Genomic DNA, 27,909 nt, shown 5'->3' with positions numbered 1-27,909 from the left:
AATAAGAAGCCAGTTGTCATTTCTTGTTTTAGGACTAGTGTATTGTGATTCGAAGGTAGAATTTATATAATTGTAATTTCTCATGTTACAATTAAAAAGCAGTCGGAGTACAAGCCATGTCGGTTCAAGTGGTTGATTCAAGTGGTAAAGATGATCTAAAAACACAGTTTGTTACTCGCGAAGGAGAGTACAGGTTGATGACATTGTCGGAATACTCACGACCAAATCGTGTTGGATATCAAAATAATCAAAGTAATCCACAAGTGAGAGTCTCTTTGGTAGCTTTACCTTCGCATGTGGCAAAGCAATCTCAAGGACCCGTAAATAGTCCAGGTGGAAGCATAGATGGTCCAATAGTTGGATCTGCTATAAATGGTGTAGAAAATACGCAAACTACAATCGGTGGACCGTCTCCGATTTCCTCTATGCCTGTTGGTGGTGACAGAATATGTTTCAATTATGGAAAGGAGCTCTATGTTTATGCATATCGTGGAGTTAAAAAGGTATTTCTATATTTATAATAAATTGTTTGTATCGTGAAGTAGAAACATTTTAAAGTACTTAGATTGTAAAATTTCTTTGCGGGATCGGTAGTGGCTAAAGATTTCAAACACTGGTCTCCCAAGCAAGTTGTATGTTCCAGATCCGGTCAATCAGGATCCCTATCTTCAGCAAGAACGTAGCTCTTGTCTTGCATATTGATGAATTGATTGCGAAGTCTGCTAAAACAAACGGTTAAGTTCCGCTTATGAATGTAGAACTCTGTTACAATAATAATAATTTCTACACTATTGCTAGCATCGTTGTAGAAAAGAAAATTTACAACCATATTCAATCGAATGTAGTTTATATTACACCTATACAGTGGAGTACTGTCACTTTATTGTAGCAGGACTACCACACATAGCTGTGGAAAGTCATTACATTCACATCTCGTATTGTCGGAAATTAGGGTGAAATGTTTGAAATTCTTCCAGCTAAATCACGAGTCAACTAGTATGTATTAAAAAAAAGTGCGGCAAGATGGGCCGTGAACAGTCTTAGCCGTCCTTATAGTGTCCACCACAAAGAAATAAAAGTGCATCTGATTCATCATGATGCAATCGAACTCTAAAATGAAAACAAATTATTATTCCACATCAAATCTGCCGCCTCATCAAGGGGACCTTCGAGACCAGGTTTCTAAGACTTAGCTCTGTACTATGTCGTTTATAATCGCGAAGACATACTGAAAGATAGTTTTAAATACTGCGGAAGAGTGATCGTTAGTTATGATTTCATTTAACCACGGTTTTAACCTAGATGGTCTTTCGTAAAGCAAAGTCTTGTCATTACATTCCTTTTGTGGAATTTGGCCTTTCTGTTTCAACAGACTTCGCAGCCGATTCTTAGTGTACAGAATCATTGCATGGCTAGTACTATGGATCCTAATGACACTAAGAATCCTTCCAGATCGGGGCTCGAACATACGACAACTGGCTTTTAAGACCAGCGTCCTATGCATTGAACCGCCAACCCGGGACGAAGTTTAAATATCTATTTATGTGTTTTCTCCTGGTTTTGGAGTCTGTTTTTATTATTTACGGGTCGCTTTGTCTAGAGCTACAGTTAACAAGTAGCAAAGCAAAGCCTTGGTATTAAATTTCTGTAGTTGAATTTGACCTTCTGTTTCAACAGATTTCGCAACCGTTACGATTCTACTGATTCTACTGGTGTTACGATTCTACTGACACTACGAATCCTTCCAGGTCGGTGCTTGAACATACGATAACTGGTTTGTGAGACCAGCGCCCTATGCATTGAATCACCAACCCGGGACGACAAGTAGACAATCATCCATTCGGAAACACCAGTTAGTTTCTCGTTCAAGTACTCGAGGCTCTCGACATGGTTGATACATTCGTCGAGCAGAAATCGTAGTTTTGGTAAGATTCGGAATTCATTCTCTTGAGTGAAAAGAGGCCTTAGATGTTTTCGTAGCGTTCTGTTAGAATGGTCCATGCTTGTGTGTAGTTGCCTTCATGTATCGTCTTCGTACGATACTCCTGCAGCCGTTCTGACCAAAGCCTTACCCAAGTAGTAGAGTTTGATCGCATCCGAATAGCGAGATTGTGCCAACACATCCTGAAACAAGGCTTTGAATTTTGACCACTTTGTATTTTCACCATCGAACGTCGGTGAAGTGTCTGCTGGTGTTTGACATAGAGATGGGCAATTCGCTCCTGAGCTGTTCCAGTGAATCGAATCATTGAAGTGAGCTGACAGCTCACAGCTCTTTTCAAAAGATCCGCAGCTCATCAGCTCACTCATTTGCTACCCAGTTCACTGCGTTATGACGAAGGGAACACGCTACGAGCTGATCGGATCTTCGGCTCTTTAAGAGATTCAATTTAGTCGACATCAGTCAAAAATAAATTAATTTGCATTGCACTTATTGCATCATTGCAAATCAATGATTCAATTTCGATCATGCATATGAAAGAAAACCGGTGCATAAGAAAAACGGCGCACAAAATGAACCTTAAGTTCAAACTAAAAGAGCTGATGAGCTGATACATCGAATCGATTCCCTTTGGTGAGCTGATCGGTTCGGAGCTGTTCACCAAAATGAGCTGTTATGCGCACCTCTAGTTTGACAACCTGCGATGGTGGAGCCAGTCAGACGGCTGTTGCAATATTCGAGCTTCAACTGCGGCGGTGTGTGATCAAAATAGTTCTCGAAATTTATGTACTCGATTTCTTGCGCTTCCAGCTTATCATCCGAAACTATGGCAACAATATCACTATGATATTTCGAGTACTCAGTGTACGCCGACTGCAACTTTCAAAATACATAGCTCGATCGACACTTTCGTAGATGCGCATGATATTTTTCATCGCTTTGTCTCTTTGGCGTATGGCGGGATTCAATTTTCACAGTTATGGAGTTGGCGTCGCTGTTAGGAACGTCTTCGAAATTCGTTGCATAGTGCTGTTTTTGTAGAACACTTTACACACTGTTCTGCTTTTAGTAGGATTGTTGTTTTTTGCACTGTTCTGCCTCGGCAGGAATGTTTTTGCATATGCATTTTTTCTTACAGCCGACAATTTTTCACTTGAAGATTGCTGTCCTTGTGGCGGTGCGCACTCAGAAGTCCGATCCGGTTCGTTACGGACCATATGTTCGGTCGGGAAAATTCAATTCAGATAAGGTGGACTGTACAACGTCAGAGCTTCTGAGCACGGTTTTTGCGAGCGGACAATTCTTGGATCTCGGGATACGGTCGGAAAAATTACGTTAGAAAAACTGAACTTTATTTCTCATAACAAGCAGCGCCTCGCAATGTTGCTTCTTCGGTAGTCGCACTAATACTCAAAATGGTGGCAAATTTCACATTGGAAATAATTATTCTCTTTTCGCGAGCGTTCGCTCCCTTTTTCATTTCTCCGATCGTGCTGTCTCGCCTTTCTGTCAAAACGCAAAACGTTGCGTTTTGCGTTGGCTGCTTTAACTGTCATTTGCAGCTGAATCAATTCCGTACGGAACAAACTAGATACACATTTAATGCACATTAACAGCGATTTTATTATATAATTTTTCAATACACCCAATGGCGTCCTTTTGGCCTTTCTCATATAGAAAGTCTATACAATCACTGCAAAAACTAACTTTTGAACCGAGACCCGGAAGGCCGAATATCATATACCATTCGACTCAGCTCGAAGGATTAAGCAAATGTCTACATAGTGAGTGACTATATTTGTCACGCGCGCGTGTGTGTGACAAATATTGTCACTCATTTTTTCGGAGATAGCTGAACCGATTTTCACAAACTTAGATTCAACTGAAAGGTCTCACGGTCCCATACAAAATACCTGAATTTTTAATTCTGATCCGGCTTCCGGTTCCGGAATTACAGGGTGATATTCACCAAAAATGTGAAAACAATGTCACTCACTGTTACCGCGCGACGATCCTACAGATTAATAGCTGCCGCGCTGCAAATTAGTTAGACATTGCCAGCCATCAGCTGCCCTTGTGCAAAGCGGCTCAGTGATCAGCTGGGCACGTGGAAGAAAAGGAGATAGTAGCGCAATCACGTTCTGCTCGCTAGCGACGCACGCGCACGAATACTTGAAATAAAGAGCATGCGCGTGTAGCATTTTTAGAAAGGATCTCTGCGAGACGTCTAGATTTTCTAGGCTAGGAATTAATATATAAGGCCCAAAATTTGTAAATAAAATCAGAAGTTTTCGGAAAGTCAATTCGACTACATGTTTGAGGCCGAAATTTATCATCTCCTTGTCAAAAGTCTTTTCGCTAAGACAATCGGTAATCCTCCGAATAAGGGGCATAGGTCTCTGCACAGAAGAGACAACGAACCTTTTTCCGAGATTTAGGGTTGTGCTTAGTGCTAAAAAGACTGCTTTCAGCTGGTCAAAAACTATTCCACCACAGAAGCATAGGCTCTCATTACGCAAGAGCAACCAGCCTGCGGTCTTGAAGACGTTATTTCACAACTGAGAGCTTGTACGCTCCAAAGAAATCAAGGTCCCTGAATACAAGGTCTGAATTTCGTTTTCGTTTCCTTCGCACGAAAACATTGGTGGCTCAAGAGAGGAAATTGATCTCTCTTGGAATAAATATCGGTGTGCTCGGCACCGTTGAGATCGAGTAAGTGAAGCTTGGTGTGCTCGGCACCATTAAGATCGAGTAAGCAAATAAAGTGATCCTGAAGAACGGTGCGGACGGCATCGAAGTGTAAACTCGAAAGAGAGTTACGATAAGTGATTCTGAAGAACGGTGCGAACGGTATCGAAGTGTAAGCTTTAAAGAGAGTTACGATTAGTGAAATATGAACAGTGCGGACGGCACCACGACATATAAGTAAAATGCCTCAATTCGTGAGAAATAAGAATAGGAATTGTCGTCTGTGCACAGAATCAGATGACAAGCAGGATATGGTCGCATGTGACGAATGTGACCGATGGTTCCACCACGGATGCGCTGGGTTGGAAAGATTACCAACCAAAGGAGAGCGCTGGATTTGTGTCAAATGTGCCGCCGCAGAAGAACAAATCCATTCATTGGAGAAGGCCATGAAGGTCAAAAGAGACTCTAGACTTAAGAAATCCCAAATGAAGGCATTATTCGGCGAAATGCTAGAAGCACTAAGAAGCTTCAATGAAAATAACAGTCGGCAGGAGTCAGCAAGTTAATGATTTAAAACGTCAAGCTTTAATAAGGCTTCCAAAATTTCATGGATCACCACGAGAATGGCCTACTTTTAGAAATATATATGCAGATACCTCAAAGGAGGGCAGGTTTTCACCGTTGGAAAATTTAATTAGACTACAGGTAGTGCTAGGAGGATATGCTGCAAAATGTGTGCAACCAATGATGATGGATCCCGAGAATGTGCCCAAAATCATAGAAAGATTGGAACAGAATTTCGGTATACCTGAGACGGTCTACAAAGAATTGTTGCATGAGCTGACAAAAATAAGGAGAGAAATAAAAACTCCGTAGCCGAAATTGCGCGTTAGAAAAATCTATCAGTAACATGGTTGTCTGAACAGAGAAGATTACCTGCAGGATATGAGATTAGTGGAGGAAACGGTAAATGAATTACCCTTCAACCTGCAAACAAAATGGGTAGAGAAGCTACAACTGAATAATGTAACGCTCACGCTGATAGAACTAAGTGAATGGTTGAAACCTCACGCGCGCACTTGTAGGTTAATGACTTCAATCTTCCAAAATAAAGAGAAAAGGGACAGAATAAACCTACACGATGAAAAACGACCGTCTTGCTCAGCCTGTGAGGAGTCACACAAGCTGGTACAGTGTAATAAATTTAGGGCAATGAACCTAGAAAGAAGGTGGGAAGCTGTAACAAAAAATAAATTATGCATGAAATGTTTGGCAAGTAGCAAACATAAAGCCATAGATTGTTGGACTAAAAATAAGTGCAACGAAAATGGATGTAAAGGAAACCACAGTACAGATAAAATCCAAAAAGGTCGAGAACCCGGTACCTGCAGAAGACATATCTAACGTGCATCAGACTAAACGAACAAGTGTTTTTTACCAGATCATTCCGGTAACACTGTGGAACGGGAATCGCAAGATACATACGTTTGATTTTCTAGATCCAGGCTCATCGCTTACTTTACTTGATGAGCAAGTAGCAGAGGAACTACAACCAAAGGGTAAGATCGACCCTTTAAAATTGAAGTGGACTCAATTTTTTTCAAGAGAAGAAACAGAATGCTAAAAGAGTCAGCCTGCAAATAAGTGGCAAGACAACTACAAAGTTCGCCTTAAAGGATGTAAGAACATTCAAGAACCTAAATTTACCTTTGCAGTCAATAGATTATGAGCAGTTAGCCGAATAATATAAACATTTAAGTATATTGCCAATCTTCAGTTATCACCTGGCCGTCACCCGACCGATTCCTTACGTCCAAACATCTTATTTGTCCGTCAAACACTAGTGCTCTCGCTTTATACCTATTTCTCCGATCAAGCATTGAGCAGGAGAGTGTATTTATAATCGCTTGTTACCTTCTTTAATGGTGCCAGTCGCTGAACACTAGTGTTTGATGGACAGAGAAGATGTTTGGTTCTGAGGTATCGGTCGGGTGATGGCCAGGATGTAGACCATGTTCGATGGTCGTTCTACTTTGTCTGACTGGCGTTTTAGAGTGACTAAAACAAGATTCAGAGTGGCGAAATGGTAGCGCGTATGCACGGAATGCATAAGAACGCAGGTTCGAGTCCTGTCTCTTTTTCCAATAAATCATCTATTCTGTTAGTTTTTCATTCATTTGGCTTCTCCAATATTTGTTTCCGCTCAATCATTGCAAAAAATGAAGACATGGGCCATCGAAACTATAAATCAAAGAAAAAAAGGCGAAAGAATACGCCAAAAAGTTAACACCTGAAGAAATTTGTGAGCCTCAGTTTATCGTCATGAATAAAAACGAAAGTTTACCGAAACTTCGCTTAGTGTTTGATGCCGCAGTTAAAGTGAAAGGCGTTTCACTTAACTCAGCACTATTATCCGGACCGGATGCATTCCAATTATAACTAATAGTTCATCATACCATGCAGTTCAAATTATTTAGTGAATCTTTTCTCAAGCACATATTTGGGGCACGAAATTGAATATAAAGTTATTTCGCAGTTCCTTATTATTCAATCGATTTTGAAAGCAAAATCAAGCGTTGATTCATTGTATTCATTATAATTGAAAAACCAATGAATTCCAATAAGTTTTCCATGTTGACTGGCTCGAAGCTGACCCTCAATGTTTATCACTTTGTTTGTATATCAGGTTAATGAACGATAATACTTGGCTTGTATTCATTTCATTCAGTAGCTTGTCAATGTTGATGTTTTAGTTTTGCTATAAAAATTGCTACAATCTAAAATAATACCTGTTTTACGATAACAACGATAACAGAGTTGAACATTATTAGCATTATAAATGACAGCTACTTAGAAAATAAACGATTTCTTACAATACTCATTTTATTGTATTCAACTCGTTTTTATTTTAACACAAAACCAAATACTGCATAAATTCGCGTCATTATTTGATATGTAATTTTTGTTCACGATATAATGCCACCGTGCATTTCTCACACCACCTCAATACGAAACAGCTGCGCGCAAGCATTAAAAAAATGCAGAAAAGTTTATGTAAACTTTTTCAATTTTCGGTTGTTTTAGCTAAAATTTTATAATTTTGAGTTCCATTTTCAGTTTCTTTGTGAAATTCTGCTACAAACACTACTTTTCAGTTCTAAAATAATCCCCGTGGGACGGAACAGTGACCGTTTATACATTTCAAAAACCAATTACGGCTCGGCAAAGCAAAATTTCAAAATTCTAAGAATACTTAGTTATGATAAATTTGATTTCGAAATCTTAAGTGTTGTTGGTTTTTCGAAAATCGGTATAGTTTTTGAATAATTGATCAAAAACGTGATTTTCGCATTCCGCTACATTTCACCTTAAGGTGCCACATTCAAAAGAAGCGTAATATAATCTTGTAAAACTTCTTCGAAGACACGTTAGCTCTTAAAAATCAGTGAAAGTCAGTACAGACTTTTGACCGTCTTTTTTCCAGTTTTGGACCACTGTGCCTCGGCCTGATCGATGCATCTTGTTTCGGACTACGTTTTGGTTGTTGCTGCTTCTTATAGGTTTGAAGATTCAGCCGTTCTTTAGCACGAAGAACATTTGACTTCGAAGTGCACACTTTTTTGGCCACATCCCGAACTTCGGTTTATCCTCAAAGGTGTTATCCTCACCGAACTTCCTGATTGCATTTCGCACGGCTTTTTCACATACTCCTTCCATTTTTGCTATCTTTCACAGTGACAGTCCGCGTTCTGTGCACCATTTCTACACAATTTTTCGACGTTGTTCTGCTGAAAGTCCACGCATTTCGAAACAAACTAATGAAAACGAATAAACAACTGCACAAGTGGTTAGAGAAAAGTGTAAACAAAACACAAATCATTGCAAGCTAACAATCTTCACGGGGCTAGTAAGTGATGAAGATTATATATTCAGTTTTCGCTAACAGACTGATGACTTCGAACGCGAACGGCTGTTAATGATGACTTTATGCCACGAAAACTGTTGCATATCACTTATTCATTTCGTGTCAAGTTAGTACAGGGTAAGAATTTTTAGTTATACTTGAATATTATAAACAGAAGTAGCAGGAGCGAAGCAATTCGCAATTGCGATCTGGTGATCTCGCAAAATACTGCAAACAAACAAACGCTGCGTTTGCTAGCTGCTAGAAGAAAACTGGCTCATGTACTCTTGTTACTTGTGTAAATCAAATTCCTACTGAATAGCGTTTAATTGGGTTTAATCGTAGTAGGGCATAATAGTTAATCAACCAGCAGGATAAAAAATAAGTCTTTTAATCATTGAACATTTTTTCTTTGAATTTTCATTGTGTATTGCTATGACCTGTGAGAGCTTTGAGAAACACATGTTCCCATTACAGTAAAACCTTTATTCTAATAAACGCTCTAGCGGTGGCAGTGCACACAAATTGAATTCTGTATGAACAAATGTGAATCGCGTTCGGACCTCGAAGAAACATGTGACAGTTCAGAGCCAGTCATCAGTCTGCTAGCGAAAACTGAATATTTAATCTTCATCACTATCTTGCACCGTGAAGCTAATTTGCTTTGCTGTGAATTATGGGGCTAGAGCTTCTCTCTTACCGAGAGAAGGAGAAACAGTAGTAGGGGTGAATATTGTTCGCTCTCTTCTATTCTCGTGCATGGACAGCCACTTCAATAAAGCAACAAGGCTCACGCTTCCTCAAAAGCGACATGATTCATAAAGCAGGTATATTCATGAATATCATACGCCGTGAAGCATGTATACTCATCTTCACTGCTTCATTCATCCAAACCCTGCAATTCATACTTCGTTCTCAGAATTTGTTTTACAGTGTCAATGTTTTAGTTAACGCATTTTCTCAATTTTTTTGCGCCTTCCACACCTTCTAAAAACCCCCTCCCTCCCTTGAACCCTCACCCCCTTTGAACACCACCCCTTTTAAATCTCCCACTTAAACCCCTCCCTTGAATGATTCCTGCGCACGGGCCTGATTTAAAACGTGTGAAAACGAGTCCGGATCAACAAAAAAAGCCTTGGTATTACATTCCTGTAGTGGAATTTGACCTTCTGTTTCAACAGACTTCGCAGCCGATTCAGAGTGTACAGAACCATTGCATGACTAGTGCTACGGTTCTACTGACGCTACGAATCTTTCCAGGTTGGGGCTCGAACATACGACAACTGGTTTGTAAGACCAGCTCCCTATGCATTGAACCGCCAACCCGGGACAAGCGCTTCCGATTTCTGGATGTTATTTTCCTCCACCAACGCAATATTTTCTGATTGTTATGTTATGCATAAACAAGATGTTACTATCATGAAATAAAATAATGAATAGAGACTTACATTTTTTCCTCGAATCCGCAATTCAATTACAAACAATTTCTGATAGAACGGGATATTTTGAAGCCAACGAATTTATTTCTTCATCTCCAGAGGTGATCTACTCCATCAATTGTTTCAATTTCGAATTTTGAAAAAGTGTTTTGCACGCTTCAGATGGTGCGCTTTGCACAAAGTTTTGAAGCAAAATGTGCTCATTTAAAACAACGGTGTTTTGTTTTCCACTGTTATAAAAATCATTAATTGTGTCTTAAGGAATGCATATGTCATTGATATAAATATCATAACTCATGCTTATGAAGTTCATATGTGTCCTTACTGAATGCATAAGTCCCCAATAAATTCAAAATTGTGCTGCTTCATAAGTCACAACTTATGAAATAATCATGTTTTTTTTCTTCGGTGTATAGTTTCTATGCGCTACTAATTTAAATAGCTGACAAAGAAAATTGTTTTACGTAGATCCGAGCTGAAACTAAATAGGCTTACGTAACAGTTCCGCTGAAAAGTTCGTATCGTTTAATAGAAACACACATTTTTTGCCAAAATTCGTTTTTATTATTCAACATAATTGCCATCAGAGGCGATACAGCGATTATAGCGATCTTCCAACTTTTCGATACCATTTTTGTAGTACGATTTGTCCTTTTGTCAAAATAGGCCTCAGTTTCAGCGATTACCTCTTCATTGCTTCTAAATTTTTTACCAGCGAGCATTCTCTTGAGGTCTGAGAACAGGAAAAAGTCACTGGGGGCCAAATCTGGAGAATACGGTGGATGAGGGAGCAATTCGAAGCCCAATTCGTTCAATTTCAGCATGGTTTTCATCGACTTGTGACACGGTGCATTGTCTTGATGAAACAAAACTAGTCACTGTTGATGGTTTTTCCCTTTTCAAGGTAGTCGATGAAAATTATACCATGCGAATCCCAAAATACAGACGCCGTAACCTTACCGGCCGATTGTTGAGTCTTTCCACGCTTTGGGTTCGGTTCATCGCGTGCAGTCCACTCAGCTGACTGTCGATTGGACTCCGGAGTGAAGTGATGGAGCCATGTTTCATCCATTGTTATATTTCGACGAAAAAAATCGGTTTTATTTCGATATAACAGCTCCAAACACTGCTCAGAATCATCAATTCGTTGTTGTTTTTGATCGATTGTGAGCTCACGCGGCACCCATTTTGCACAAAGCTTTCTCATATCCAAATATTCGTGAATAATATGTCCAACACGTTCCTTTGATATCTTTATGGTGTCAGCTATCTCGATCAACTTCACTTTACGGTCATTGAAAATCATTTTGTGGATTTTTTCACGTTTTCGGTAACAGCCTCTTTTGGACGTCCACTGCGTTCATCGTCTTCGGTGCTCATATGACCAGTACGAAATTTTGCAAACCACTTAGGAATTGTTGCTTCGCCCGGTGCAGAGTCTGGATAACACTCATCAAGCCATTTTTTGGTATCGGCGGCACTTTTTTTCATCAAAAAGTAGTGTTTCATCTACACAAGAAATTCCTTTTTTTCCATTTTTTTCACAATAACAAAAGTAGCTTCACTAAAAATGCAATATCTCACAAACTAATAATCAGACAGCTGTCAAATTCATACACGTATCTTTTGAAGGTTGGTACTAACTGAAAATGGCATGGATTTAATTCTAGTGGCGCCTTCTCATAGAAACGATACGAACTTTTCAGCCGATCTGTTAGATTCAAGTGTCGGAGTGATTTTTCAATTCTTCGCTAGGTGTTAGTTCTCATATTGGAAAAATTCGAGGATATTTTTGTTCTTCAATTCATGTGTTATATTCGTAAAAACTATAATGCAAAAGACGTGATTCAAAAAATACAATACTTTTATAAAATTTTATCATGTGTATGAATATACTAATTAAACCTGTTTTAATCCACCTAGTGGTGTAATGATGCCTTTCTCATATCAATCATACACGTGGACAAAATCTCTTAAATAAGAAAAATTACTCATGATTTCATGAAAATACTACATTTTCATGCTATGAAAATAGACCATGCAAAATATTCTTCAAATCATGAAAATTAATGTTCGTAACGCTACCTGAGCGTTACTTTTTCCTTTGACCAAAATCATGATTCCCCACAACTTATATCATGAGTAAAACTTATGAATGTTGAAATTTTTTTTCCAGATTCCGAGTTTTTGTTGTCATGGTTCTAGGAATATCCGTGGCTTATCGAAAAATCTTTTTCGATCAATTACTCAGATTTGGTCTGTTGAAAATGTCATTTTATTCAAATTAAGAACAGAAACAACATATTTAAAATATACATGATAACCTTAATAAGTTATGGTTCGTCGATCGCTTGAAGTAAATCACGGGTACTTTTTGGTATTTCAATAATAGATGCTGTAATTTTGAAAAGATAAGTTTGGATGAACATCCATAACGGTTTACAACCTGGCAAGTACTGTAAATTTAATATATATGTTATATTCATGCATAAGGATATTGCATGCAGTATATTTTCGGCAGCATATTCTGCTCCTCCAAATATTACAAAAATGGCTGTCTTTGCTGCACCTACAGCTGTGGTTGCAGCTACTGAAATTGTATGAGAATGATGAGTTTTCCCTCTATTGTTCTGTAAATTATCATAAGGTCAATAAACAATACACAAACACGAAGAATTTCGATCTTAGAGCATCACAATTGACAACCTACAATAAGAATAATTAGAAAGAATTATTGAGATTTTTTTGATTTTAAATATACAACAATTAACAATGTCTTAGAAAAATCTGATTTTTTTTATTAAAACTATATTCAAAAGGTAGTTTATTTGTTTAGTTTCGCAAGCGAATTGCTTTCCTATCATCTGGTAAATTATTAAGACGCGAGGGAGCATACATCATGCTTTCTATATTGCAAGTGCTAATAGCAAAGTATTGCGTATTTATTATGTACGCATCAATGTGGTCATCGAACTCATAGCTGCTGTAGGTATGGCAAACACCTTACCTTACCTAACAGCTATAGGGCTCCACATAACTCGATCCATGACTGCTCGTCGCCAGCCACTCAAGGCACGGACGCTGCTGAGATCTCCCTCCACTTGATCGATCCACCTTGCTCACTGCGCTCCTCTTCTTCTTGTACCAGTCGGATTAGATTCAAGATCCATTTTCACTGGGCTGTCGTCCGACATCCTTATGACATGCTCAGCTCATCGTAGACGTCCGATTTTAGCTGTCCGTACGACGGGTAGTTCTCCTAGCAGCTGTTGTAATTCGTGATTCATACGCCGTCTGCACGTTCCGTCTTCCATCTGCACTCCGCCATAGATGGTTCTCAGTACCTTCCGTTAAAAAACACTGAGGGCGCGATGGTCCTCTGCCAACATAGTCCAGGTCTTGTGGCCATAGAGAACAACCGGTCTAATGAGCGTTTTGTAGATGGTCAATTTCGTGCGGTGGCGTATTTTTCTCGATCGAAGGATTTTTCTGAGTCCATAGTACGCACGATTCTCTGCCAAAATACGTCTCTGTATTTCTCTGCTGGTGTCATTGTCGGCGGTCACCAGTGAGCCCAAATACACAAACTCGTCAACTACCTCGATATATCGTCACCGTCTATCAATATTCGTGGTGGGAGGCGTAGTTTTTCTTCTCTAGAGCCTCTTCCTCTCATGTATTTTGTTTTTGACGCATTTATGGCCAGTCCGATACGCCTCGCTCTTCGAATCACACCTTCCAAGGCAATGTTGAGCAAAATACAAGAGAGTCCTTCACCTTGCCGTAGCCCTCTCCGAGATTCGAAGGGACTCGAGAGCGTCCCAGATGCTTGGACGAAGCACTTCACTTTGACCAATCGCGTCAGTTTATCCGGGGAACCGTATTCGTGCATGATCTACCATATCTGTTCTCGATCGATTGTGTCGTATGCCGCTTTGAAATCAATGAATAGGTGATTCGTGGATACGTTGTATTCACGACACTTCTAGAGTACTTGTCTTATCGCGAATATGTGATCCGTAGTGGCGCGGGCTCCAGTAAATCCCGCTTGATACGGCCCTACGAATTCCTTGGCTATTGGTGATAGACGACGGCAAAGGATTTGGGAGAGTACCTTGTAGGCGGCGTTCAGCATTGTGATTGCGTGGTAATTGCAACAATCCAGCTTATCGCCCTTTTTGTAGACGGGACATACCACTCCATCCATCCATTCCTGCGGTAGAATCTCCTCCTCTTAAATCTTATAAATCATTCCGAGCAGCGCTCTAGCCAGTGCCTCTCCTCCATGTTTGAGCAGCTCGCCTGGTAACTGGTCATTACCCGCGGCTTTGTTGTTCCTCAGCTTGCCGATCTCCTCACTTATTTCCGACAGATCAGGGGCTGGGAATCTCTCGTCGGCTGAGCGTGCACCTTGATTGATTCCTGTGTCATTCTCTGTATCTTGTGCTTTGCCATTCAGATGTTCGTCATAGTACTGCTTCCACCTGTCGATCACCTCACGTTCGTTCGTGAGAAGGTTACCACTGGTATCTCTGCACATTTCGGCCTGTGGCGTGTAGCCTCTACGTGAGCGGTTCACCTTCTCATAGAATTTCCGAGTGTCATTTGCGCGGTACAGCTGTTCCATCGCTTTGCGATCTTGGTCTTCCTGGTGGGGCTTTTTCCTCCGGAAAACCGTGTTCTGTCTGTTCCGTGCCTGGCTGTATCATTCCTCGTTCGCTCTAGTGCGGTGTTGCAGCATCCTCGCCCTTGCTGCATTCTTCTCTTCGACTAACTGCTGACATGCGCCGTCAAACCAGTCATTTCCTCGATTCGATAACCTCGTACCTAATACGGTTCAAGCAGTCCTACTCACGGCGCACCTTATATTCCTCCAGCAGCCTTCAAGAGTCGTCGCGCCAAGCTGAATGGCAAACAAATACTATCAAATCGTTGTTTCTAATAAGATAGCAAACTTCATTAAGAGAATAGTTTTCATCCTTAGAAATCAGTACAGATCCACATCTTAATTTCGATTTTTTTTCAAGCATTACATAGCTGAGAACTTCGAAAATTCAAATAGAATAATGAGATATCAATTTATGAGGAATACCTATGCAGTCCAGTTTTATTTACAGTTTGGTTCATTCTTCCAGTTGCTGTAATCCAAAATTATGCTTATTTGTGAGTAAGTTATATGCTAACTTAAATCCATCCTTAATCGCTAGAGTTAAAGCAATATTTTTTCGTGATGCTGTGGTAGTTGCTATCTTTTTGAAATATTTGTGCTTCATTTCAGGAACAAACTTGGATGTAAACCGTGTCGGACCCGTCCATTCTATTGCAAAAGGACAATGCGTCAGAAAATGTGCTTTGGGTTTTAGATGTTTATGAAATAACTTTTGATAATGATCTAAAGTACACTTAATTAAGTATTTTAGATCCTTGATTTCTTCTGGTAATAAACATGGTGTCATTATAAATTAATCAATTCTAGTTACATTTATCACAAAAATCCATTCATCTTCACCTGACACTAGGTCTCCTATGATTAATGAAATGTTATCCACAAAGCATTTCATCTGTCTGGCAGACATTTTGAATTTAGATGACTCTTAAGTGCTCCTACTTTATTTCTGGAGAAATATTTTTTCTCTCATTAATATCATAATCGTACATTTTGATTCGTTGAATTAGTATGTATAAAGAAAAATATCCTTTTGAAATAAAATGTACGATGCAGCTGACAAAAGCATCGTGAGCAAATCGTTCATAAACATCGTGCATACAATCAACTTTTTTTTTAGTTCAGTAATATGAAAGTTTGGAATTTAATTGAACACGGATTGTTTTCGGATTCCTGTTTCTGAAAAGCTGCATTTCTCAAGTGTTTCGTTGTAAGATTCTTCGCTGCGATATAGTGCAGGTTCGTCCTCTATACATTTTCTAATACTTTCATGTTCTATCGAACAAATATGCAAAACATCTTCATTTGAATGAGACTTATCGACTACTGAATACACGAATTGAATCAGAAGCATGTTCTCGGTTTTCCCATGAATGTGTCTTGGTAAACTGGGAAAATTCAGATAAAATCCAACAAACGCTTGTTTACCAGGTTCTAAACTAACGGATTGTTAATATCGAACGAGTCTGCGAAAATGAAATAGGGTATACAAATTTCATCACGTCTGCTTTCAATTTTTCTCTTCCAAAATTTGCCCTGTACAAAGTTATTGCTTTGACTATTTTCAGAATTAACAAGCTTCCGATAGCTTTGCAATAATATTTCAATATTCATTTCAATTGCAAAGAAATTAGTGAAAAAATTTTCTAATCCAATGTATACATTCGGATACGTTTTTTCTTCCAGTTCAATGCCATTTTTATTTTCCGTGGTGTTCAGTTCTGTGCTTACAGGATCCGACATTGGCATTTTAAAATTACAGCGTTCCTTCAATACTTCGATGAATTTATGTTCGGTATCTACCATATCAAATGTATGAGTCACCTTCATTACATGTTTCAAAACAATAGTTCTATTTATTTCTAGTATAGATAACTTGATTTCTCCACAAACAATTGACATTAGCGGCTTCAAAACCATTGATTTTAATAAAGGAAGAATTTCGAACACCATAGCACGATTGTAATTGGGTAAACTATGCAAATATGCAGTGAATGCTATTCCTGTAGACTGTATTGAAGCGAGTAAACTGTCATCAACATGTCTTTTCAGATCTTCCCAAAAATCGTCGTGTTGAACATGGTTATTCTCAATAAAAGATTCATTGCCACGTGTTGATTGGTTAACCGAATCAGATTCATCTATATTATTGATGGAGGCACATATAGTTTTGTAGATTGAAATAAATGTAAAAATACATATGTGAATATACTTACTCATTATGCGTCGCCGAAGAATTATTTATTTGTGTGACCGGTACTTTCTTGAATCGCCAATTCACTGGTGGCTTAGATTGAGGATGTGCTCTTTTGTCGTGAATACGACTTACTTTACTATGGGTACCTTTTCAAAATTTACCCTCTGAGAGAGTGATAAGTTTTTGATCGTGAATATCTCTTGTTGTATCTAACGAATCAACATAATTTTTGCTACACGTCATCGGAAATATGATCACAATTTTATGATAAAATTATCAGTTGTGTGACCTAATCTCAAATAATTCAATAGTATTTCAATAGTGCACTATTGAAAAACCTGTCTCATTTTATCCATGTCAACACCAGCCAATCAGAACGCGTTCTGAGGAAGAGAACAAAATATCTGCTGCTGTACAACAAATCGTTCGAGAAAAATGTTCCGAAAAGTGTTGAAAATCGTAGTGAGTTCCTCAATTTGGTCCTTCTGAATGCTAGAAACGAATCCCTACAGCATGTTGATAGTTTCTTGCAATAAATTATGCAAATCCGAAATGAAATAATCGACATTAAAATTCTGTATGCGGCTATTTTTATAGCCGTTAGGACCGCCTATTAATGAAAAAGCTACAAACGAAATCACGTAAAAAGAAAGCTCCTAACAAAAATTGGATCAGTTTGGATTCTATCGCCACTGCAAGCAGATGTATTTTATGTCGTTTGCAAAGCTAATTTCGCTCCCGACAAAAGCGATTACGTCACAGCTGCCAGTCATTTGCATTGATGAAAAAACAACGGTGGAGAGCATTACACAAAATCAGTCGTTCTAATGGCTCAAAAGTTTTCTAAAGAACTATTAGGATTTGTTGTTCGCAAATCAAAGGTAAATATCCTCAGTTTAGTGAAAATCTAGAACAGCTTGGTTAGATTTGTGCACTTTTCGCTGTGTGAAATTCACAGTAATCGAGATCAAGTGAAGCCTTCTTTGTTTTTGCGAAAAATTTTCCAGAGTTTAATGTCGTAGAGAATTACGCAATTTGACCCTCCTGAATGCTAGAAACGAATCCCTATAGCATATTGATAGTTTCGTTCAATAAATTAGGCCTAATGTATCATTGATCAACCCAGCGAATTAATGTTTTCTTTATTGGAAGCGTATAATCGGTTGTAAACACTACACCTACACCAACCATATCAGTATCGCACCCACGTACACCCAAACCTCCATTTACGTAACTTATATATGTATATATGTATTAATATACGTACGCATGTGCGCAAATATTTGTATTTCTTAATACATATAAATATTTGTGAAGTAAAAGCGATCATTTATATGTATAAATATTTACACATATACGCAAACGAGTGAGTGTGTAAGCATACATACATACATACATATATAAGTTACGTAAATGGAGGTTTGGGTGTACAACAGTTCAGCCTGGAATTAGATGACGGAAGTCAGCGGCATCCATCGGAATTCGAATTCAACTCATCACTCTCCATCACAAACGCTTTCATAAAAGGTTCTTTTCAGAGCCACCATGATTTTATTATAAAGAACTATACTGGTTATTTCATAATATTTGTGTTTCAGAATGTTAATTGTAACTAATCTGTACTTTAGTTTAGGTGCATCGTTTCAAATTCTACATACAATTTTATACAATTGATCAACTTATTGATATTCGGAAGTGTTAAGTAACATGTCAGTTGTTTTCGTATTCACGACATCCAGTTATGTCTCTGACATTACCCACCCGCCTTTTTAAATGACGCATACAACTATGTCGAAAACTTTTAAAGTCGTGGAAAATGTTCAAAACCTTTTCAGTATTCCATTAGATACTCGAAATCATCATATAACGAAGAAACATGAGATACCTAGTAAACGTAGAACAAACGTAGTAGAGATTTCACTGGGAAAAATCGTAACCTTATAATCTATTGTTCATGCATTTTAATCAAATAAAGTACTTACGTTTTAGCCAATGCTTAAAATGAAGAACGATTACTACTTATAAAGCACGAATCTCGATGAACATTAGAAAAGGTCCCAAGTGCAACTGACAGATTGTCTTTGTTTAATTGCTCTTTCAGTTATTACGGCATATCTCTGTATTTTCCAACAATTTCTTGACTACAGATTCAAAGTCGATGGGTTCAGTCGTTATTCTATGTGAAGAGTTAGAGAGTAGGATTAATGATAGGACCGTAATAATCGAAAGAGATAGCAAACATAGAGAAACTCTCATTTGCACTTAGGACCTTTTCTCGTGTGTGTCTTCAAATGTCACCAAATCACCGTTCACAAAAAAATTAAAAAGTTCAACCGAATGTTTATCTTATTGAGTATTCTGACAGCTCACTTACAACCACAAATGCAAATGAGATTGGTTTGTTTTCATCAGGAATCGCATGCAATAATGCTGGTGAAGAAATTCAAGATGACGACGGAATGAAAATATTGAACATCTCGTTCGTATTTCATGTTTTTCTAAGTTGAAAGCATTCGTTCGTATGAAGAGGTTCAATATCAATCACATTTCATTGTTTTAATCATTTTTTTTTAAATTTTGCCAGCAATAGTGTAAACGCTACATAAACACGATTCAGACGATCAATCAATTTCGGTCGACGTTAAGATCAATATATTATTTTTTTAGCCGAATATTGCTCACGTACCCGACTTTAACATGTTCCGTAAACTTGACGTAGTATTACAGACTAACAGACAGGACACTCAAATTAGATTCTTTAGTCATTTTAACGATCATTTCGAATATTCCTTTAGTTTGGATAGTACTCGCATATGGCATGATGGCACCACGTTACTCTATCAAAAACATCCTGTCTGTCATCTAGACTGTGTTTTTGCCTTTCTCATATAGAAAGGTTATGCAATCACTCGAAAAACCGACTAGTAAAAATGTCATATACCATTCGACTCAGTTCATCGAGCTCATGGTCCCATACGGAATTGCTGAATTTCATCCGGATCCGACTCCCGGTTCCGGAGTTACAGGGTGAAGTGTGTTCAATATTGTACACCGTCACTTTAACCGGCGAAACATAAAACGTAAAAAAAATTTCTAAACTGGTCTCAAAACTACACAAATTGATAGTCATTATGGGTTGGCAACTAAACAAACCGATTCCGGCTATCCTGGTTCCCGGTTCCGGAAGCACCGGAAATAGTGGTCATATATACCAAAATGGATCTCACTCACATTTCTCAGGGATGGTTTGACCGATTTCCACAAACTTAGATTCGAATGAATAGTCTCATGGTCCCATACGGAATTGCTGAATTTCATCCGGATCCGACTTCTGGTTCCGGAGTTATAGGGTAAAGTGTATTACTAAATCGCCGATTTTTAAACCCTTCGTTTCACTGAACCACTTGGCACGACCGTGGGAACATATTCTTTAATCCACCGGTTCCACATTTCAGAGGCTAGTTGTTGTGATCTTTTATAGGCATCTCTGAGAGCCTCTGCTGACTACGGTGGAGGAGGCGTTGACTAAGCTTCATTGTGCGATACTCCACGAAGAAAGGGATTCGGACTTAGTGTTTCAATCTCATCTGCTGACTGCGGCACGTAGGTCGAATGACGTGAGTTAATCATATCCTCAGCTCCGTAAGACGCCTTTCATCATCAACTTTTACTGACCGAACCAGCCTTTCCCAAACATCTCTCATATGCGGGGTGGCTGGCGGATTAAAGTTCCATTTCATTCGAGCGTTGGTTAACTCATTTGCACAGTCTTCATCAATATGGCGAACCACCTTTATTAGTTCCTTACTGGCTCCTTTAAGGTTAGTACCGTTGTCTGAGAAAATCCCGAGGCCCTCGTTTGCAGATAAATCTCCGAATAGCCATCAAACAAGATTGCGAGTTCAGGCTGTGAGCTACCTCTGAGTGAATGCACGACCAAGCACGTGAATAATAGTATCCATCGTTTCTCTATACGACGGTCAACTGACACACCGAACGGGCCTAAATAATCAACTCCCACGTAGCTAAAAGAATGTTGGAATGGTATTAAACACTGAACGGGCAATGGGGCCATTCTGGGAGTTTGTAGACGACTACGGTGGATTCGACACCAGACACAGTTCCTCATAACTCTGTGTACTACTCTATCTAGAGTTGGAATGTAATATCGCTGTTTTAGTTCATTTTTTACCGTTCCCCTGTAACCGTGACCGAATTTCTCGTGGTAATGTTGTACTAATTTGCAAGTTAAAGGGTGTTCTTTAGGTAAGATAATCGAGAATCGCATGTCATACGGAGGAAAATTTGCCTTCTTCTTCCTCCCTTCCATGCGTATTAGTCCATGCTCATCTATTTTTTTTGTTTTGTTTTTGCATAAATATCTGTCTATTAATCTTATTTTTATGTATTACATCAACATTTTACAGTGCAAGGGTTTTGACCCTTTGGCCTTTCATCTTTGTTGTTCATACGATTCGTTATTAACAATAGGTGTTTTAGTTACTCTTGTTTTACATACTAATGTTTAATCATAATATATATTTTAGTTATTTATAAAATATCTACCCACTTATAACTATCCCTAACCTAATACGTACAAATTTTGAATTATTTGTATTTCAGAGATTGAGCATCTCTCTTCAAATTTCGTGCAGTATTGTTCGAATTTTTGTTCTAGTATATCCAGGGAGGCCATCTCATGTATTTCACTAGTCCTTGTACAAGGGGGTAGATTTAGAATCATCTTTAAGATCTTACTTTGAATGTGCTGAAGCCTAAGTTTGTGTGTTCGTGCACAGCCCCGCCAAACAGGGACTGCGTATTCAATTGCGGGGTAGATGATTTGTTTATAGACAGCCATCTGATTCTTCAGGCACAGTTTAGATGTTCTACAAATCGGATACAGAGACCTGATGAGTATGCTGCATTTTTGAACGATTTTGTCAACATGTGACCTGAATATCAGATGTCTGTCAAAGGTGAGTCCTAGATAGATAACATCGTCGGACCATTGGATGACCTTATTACCGAATCATATTCGGCATTCGTCTGATGGAACAAGTTTTGAAGATCTTGAATGTGGAAATAAGATGACCTGAGTTTTTGCTGCATTGATCACAATTTTCCAGCTTGTAAAATATTCAGTTAGAGCGTCCAGACCTGTTTGTAGATTATTCTTCAGAGCATTAATGACACGACCTTTGTAAAGAATGGCAGTATCATCAGCAAATTGTGACAGAATACCACCACCCGGAAGAGGTGGGATGTCTGATGTAAAAATGTTGTATAGGATGGGACCTAGGATACTTCCTTGGGGTACACCAGCAGGAATAGTAAATCTTTCTGGAAGTGCATCATTCAGAGAAACCTGGAATGCTCTATTTGCAAGATAATTTCTGATAATTTTAATAAGATACATGGGAAAATTATACCGATGCAGTTTGAACACCAGGCCATCGTGCCACATATATCGAATGCCTTTTCAATATTCAATATTGCCATGGCAGTTGTTTTGGACACTGATTTGTTTTGCTGGATGATGTTGTTAACCCTTGTGAGTTGGTGGATGGTGGATCTTCCTTTCCGGAACCCAAACTGTTCTTCCAGAAATATATCCAGTTCGTCTGCGAAATTAAGAATTCGCCTTTGTATTGACTTTTCAAACAGCTTGGATAGGGCAGAGAGTAAGCTGATGGGCCGATAGCTCTTGGAAAAGGAAGAATCTTTCCCCGGTTTCAAAACTGGGATAACTTTAGCTAACTTCCACTTTGAAGGTAGCTTCCAGCACCTGTTATAAAGCTAAGCTAGCCGTTAGTTAAGAAAACAAATGAGCGAATATTCAAATGTTTCAGCTCAATGTTGAATGTGTTGTCGAAACCGGGAGCCTTCATATTTTTGATTTTTTCGCAAGAGCCATCAGCTTATTCGCTCTACCTCAGCTACGCTATCAGCAACGGCTCTTTCATGTGGACTAACCAGGCGCGTACCCAGAAAAAAATTTCGGGGGGTGTTTCAGAACATGTTGATCAATTTCCATACAAATGGAACTTTTTATATAATTATTTGAAATTTTTTTATTGTGGAGTCGTTTGTTGAAAATTATTCATTTTATTTTTTACTTATTCGAAAAAAAGAGTTTACATAATATCATACTTTTTTGAGTTTCGGAGGGGGTTTGAACCCCTAAAACACCCCCCTGTATACGCGCCTGGGACTAACAATGCTGAGTCCTAAATTGTGAGAACACAAAAACTGCTGGCCTAACGCATTTGCCTTCTCTACTGGTGTGATTAAAGGTATTCCTTCAGCTGTGTCCTGGGGTGACGTCAAAGGAGGAATAGGCTTCGGATTTTTCTTGAGCACCTTCGTTAAAGACTAGAAGGGCTTTGAATGTGGGAGAATTTCTTGAAGCTTTTGCTGGAAGTTCCTGTTGCTAAGCTCAGTTATCCTTTCCTGGATTATCCTAGTTAAGTTGTTATAAAAGGTCTTATTATCTAGGGTGCCAGCTCGTTGATACTGCCTCCGGTAGATATTTCGAAGTCGGATGAGTTTCTTGGTGACACTGTCAATTTGAAGAGAGGAACTCGGCATATGTTGTACTGGAACCGTCCTATCCTAGCGACTGTGATTGAATGCTGGAAGAAAGATAGGGCCAAATCGATTTCCATCGGGGAATCTAGTGGCAAATCGATGTTAATAAGTTGGTCGGCGTTTTGTTGAAATTGGACCCAGTCGGTGCGATAATAGTTCCTCCGAGGTTGAATAGGCACTGTTTCTGGTGAAGATCTTAACGTCAATATTACTGGAAAGTGGTCGGAAGAGAGCTCGTTGAAGACAACCGGAGAGCTATCTATGGCGATGTTGCTGATGAATATATCTAAAATGGAATGAACTCCCGATCTAGAAAGTCGCGTTGATCCGGAGCGAGAATATTGTACTGTCCAGCTTCGTAATCTTCGGCAAGTACGAATCCGTTTCGATTCTGTTTTTTGTTTCCCCACAGCTCATGTCGTGCGTTCAGGTCCCCAGCAATGATGAATTTGTTCTGTCGTTGAGTGACCATAGCCAGATCTCGCAGTACGCGGCAATGGGGCAGTACGCTGCAATGATGATGATGGGTCGCATCGTCGTTGTAGTCTTAATTCCGATGACTTCTATAAGTTGCAATTTAAAGACAGGCAGAAGCCTGTGCTGAATGGTTCGTTTAATGGCAATGGAAACTTCCCCTCCTCTGGTAGTTGTCCTGTCGAGCTTGTGAATTCTGTAATTGGAAATAAAAATAGAAATTTCAGGTTTAAGATGAGTTTCAGTTAAAATAGCAATATCGGCATTCTTCTCTTGAAGAAAGTCCGACAACTCATTATATTGCATATTCGATGATGAATTTGCCTAAGCCGTTGATTTGATCTAATTGCGTTCTGCAGTTTCGTAGTTTTGTTGTCATTGTTTCAAAAGTGACGATCAGTTGTTCAGCGGAGAATAAGTCACCAGAGTCATCCTTTGCTTGTGGTTGATTATTGCAACATCTAGGAGGGATTTTGGAGGAAGAATCTTTTTGTGATCCTGCGGCTGAATCTTTTGGATTGCTGTGAGAAAGTTCAAAGGCAGCAAATTTTGAATATCCCTCTTTGGTGGGAGCCGTGGGAAATTAATTTCATCCTTCTGTGAAACATTCTTGCGCGTTGATTGTTTACGAGACGCCTGTTGTCGAATTTTTGTGAACTCCGCACGTTTGGGACACTATTTGCTAGTACATGGATGCTCGCCATCACAGTTCGCACATTTTACTACGATGTCATCTAGTAGACAATCGTTGGTATTGTGTGTTTCGGCACATTTCCCGTACCGACTTTTTATGTGGCAATTCCTCGCTCCATGGCCGTAGTTCAAACAGTTCGTGTACTGTGAGACATCCCGATGTACCGGTTTATGCTTTTGCCATTCGATGATTATATGAAATGACGATTTTATAGTTTTCAGTTGTCTCATGGTGATGGAGTCCTTCTCTAGATGAACCAAGTACAGTTGATCTCGATACTTTCGGTTGTCCGTGTTGTGTCGTTTTATTTTAAACATCATCACAGGCTTTAGTTCAGCCTCCGACAGTGCCTGCTTTAGTTCGGCATTCATCATGTCGGGTAGTCCTCGAAGTACAAACTTCATAGGTTTGTTGGCGGCAATATCGTGTATGAAGTATTTCGCTTTTGTCTGCTTCAGGTAACATTCCACTGCTTTGTAGTGGTTCAAAGCCGGAACAGTTATTTTGTAGCCTTCAGTACATAAACGGATTGTTGCCTGTAGTCCTTTGCTGATCAGTGTGTTGAAATCCGAGCGTGGAGTCGGTGGGAAGCCCTTCAGCAGACCCTGTCAGCTTAGGGCGAACTCAATCTTCAGTTCAGCAACGCCATCGCACGGCATCACATTCAACATATCGTGTCAATTGTATGGGTTCACAGTGATGCTATTTTGGTGCGCACGAATTTAACATTTCTTTCCCCATACTTCTATGTGCGAACTCCTCTCAGGGCGCCATGTTCGCAAAAAAGGATGTTCATTAAATATACATTAATGTGTAAAATACAAAATTGTTTCTTTTTTATTGTCACTGTAATTGGTCGAATTTCGCACACAACTCTTTTGTTGGTTTTAAATTTATGATGTGCTTTTATATTTTTTAGGCTCCAGATTTAAATAAACCAATAGACAAAAAACTTTACAAAGGTACGAATCCGAGTTGTCACGATTTTAATGCATCTACAGCAACACATGAGGGAGCACCTCTTCTTGTAGGTTTCAGTACGGGCCAGATTCAGTTAGTCTATCCTGGTAGACGAGAACAAGGAAGACTGTACAATGAAGAGGTAAAATCACTATATGCAATTCCATAGTATACTAAGTAATAATTCGATTCATTCGTAGAGGTTGATTGATAAGACAAAAGTTACCTGTTTAAAATGGATTCCTGGATCAGAAAATCAGTTTTTGGCATCCCATGCGAGCGGATGCTTATACATGTATAACGAAGAATTATCTTGTACCTCAGTTAGCCCTATCTATCAACCGTACAAATGCGGTGATGGCTATATAGTTCTGGCGTGTAAATCCAAATCTTCGCGGAATCCTTTGTACAAATGGTGTTTTGGACAACAAGAAAATTCTAGCATAAATGAGTTTTGCTTTTCGCCTTGCGGTCTACATTTAGCGATTGTCTCGCAAGATGGTTTTCTCAGAGTCTTCCACTACAGCAACATGGAGTTGACAGGGATTGCACGATCCTATTTTGGAGGATTTCTATGTGTTTGTTGGAGTCCGGATAGTAAATATGTTGTCGTTGGAGGAGAAGATGATCTTGTTACCGTGTACTCATTACACGAACAACGAGTTATTGCCAGGGGCCAAGGCCATCGCTCATGGGTATCAGTGGTAGCATTTGATCCATTCACGACATCTTATTCAAATTGGGAAACAGGAGCATGTCGAGAAGACGAAATTCCTATAAATGATAGTTACAATTGTTTTGAGCCAAGCAACCAAAGGAATGTTGAAACTACCACAGCCACAGTACGGCGCCATCCTCCTACGATTCGGAACAGCACACCAACATCGGATAAATTTGCCACTAGTTACAGATTGGGGTCAGTTAGTCAGGATACTCAACTTTGTTTATGGGATATCACAGAAGATGTGCTACGACAGTCTCTTGGGTGTTTAAGTCGCAATCTTAGTTCAACAGAGCCCCAATTTTTCAACACAAGAAGGTAATATAATATAATAATAAACGAAAATTCTTTGATCATCTTAATGACTTTTTACATATTTCAGCGAATTTTCTAATAGTGCAAATACTAGTGATAGCGGAGTTCAAACGTCATCCCAAAAGGATGCTGAGAAATCCGCAACTAATTCAGTTAATGCAAATGATACTATGGATATTGCGAATAGCATTGTTAAAAATCTTACTTCAACAAACAACAATCTAAGTTCTACTATAAATTGTGATGGTAGTATTAATAGAAACAACAATAGCGATAAAGAATCAACTAATCTGGTTGATGCTAAACACACGAAAAATAATATTGCTAAATATAGCCGCAGTAGTACCTTAACGGGAGCTATTGCATCATCTATAAAGAAGGAGAAAGACAGCAAAAGCGATAAAATACCCAAACTTGACATTAATCACCACCAACATAACGTGATTCTTAATTCTATCACGCAGCGAATATCCAATTTTAGTTTCAGCAACAGTGGTAGTAACAGTAGCAATAGTAGTGATAAAAGTGACGCGATTGAGAAAATCGGCAAAAGAAACGTTTCGCTTACTAGTAAATTGAATATCAGCAATAATTCGCATAGCAGTTCAAACAGTAATTATTTCCTCACTAATACTTGGAGCAACATTAGTCATACTAACAATAATGTCGTCCAGACTGCTTCAACATCGTCATCGAGTAGTGGTGGAGGGGGCGGGAGTGTCATTTCCAATACCATCTCTTCAATTATGACATCATCCTTGACTAAAAACAAGCGGTCAGATGGAACGGGGACGGGGAATGGCAACAGTATTGTTTCATCTTATGACCCCTTGAAGTTGATTGGTACGCCTGCATGTCCTCGATTCGATGACTGTCCAGTGTTAGAACCGTTGGTGTGTAAGAAGATAGCTCACGAAAGACTCACAGCGTTAATTTTTAGAGAAGATTGTTTTCTTACCGCGTGCCAGGATGGATTCGTGTATACTTGGGCCAGGCCAGGATACATCGTAAGTGGTTTATAAATTATGCATTTGTGTTTAACCAATGCATACTTTTGCTTATAGAATCTACCACAGCATTCTCCTTCAAGTCCAACGACGAGCACAGGTGGTACAATACTATAAGTCAGCGATTGATGCAATTTTAACATACGACTATTTTTAAATCCTATTAATTTTGTTACAGTTTTAAGTGTGTTATCATTTAATATGCCAGTAAGTTTGTATAGTATGAATATGTGAGTTAGGTTTTTACATTAAAGTCGCACGCATTTATGTAAGCCAAACAAAAGTTCAATAAAAATACTTTGAATGAA

At 39.0% G+C, this 27,909-nt stretch overlaps 1 protein-coding gene across 1 annotated transcript; it reads left to right on the top strand.

The window, feature by feature from the left end:
- On the top strand, window positions 1–27,909 carry LOC131440639 (WD repeat-containing protein 20). The gene is made up of 5 exons (XM_058612098.1): window positions 1–503; window positions 25,518–25,700; window positions 25,759–26,597; window positions 26,662–27,601; window positions 27,659–27,909. Exons 1-5 carry the CDS (start codon window positions 117–119, stop codon window positions 27,716–27,718), a joined length of 2,409 nt encoding a protein of 802 aa, XP_058468081.1. The 5' UTR covers window positions 1–116; the 3' UTR covers window positions 27,719–27,909.

Source organism: Malaya genurostris, chromosome 1 (genome assembly GCF_030247185.1).
Source record: "Malaya genurostris strain Urasoe2022 chromosome 1, Malgen_1.1, whole genome shotgun sequence".
In the NCBI taxonomy this organism is placed as follows: Eukaryota; Metazoa; Arthropoda; class Insecta; order Diptera; family Culicidae; genus Malaya; species Malaya genurostris.
This window is presented reverse-complemented; position numbering and strand designations above follow the sequence as displayed.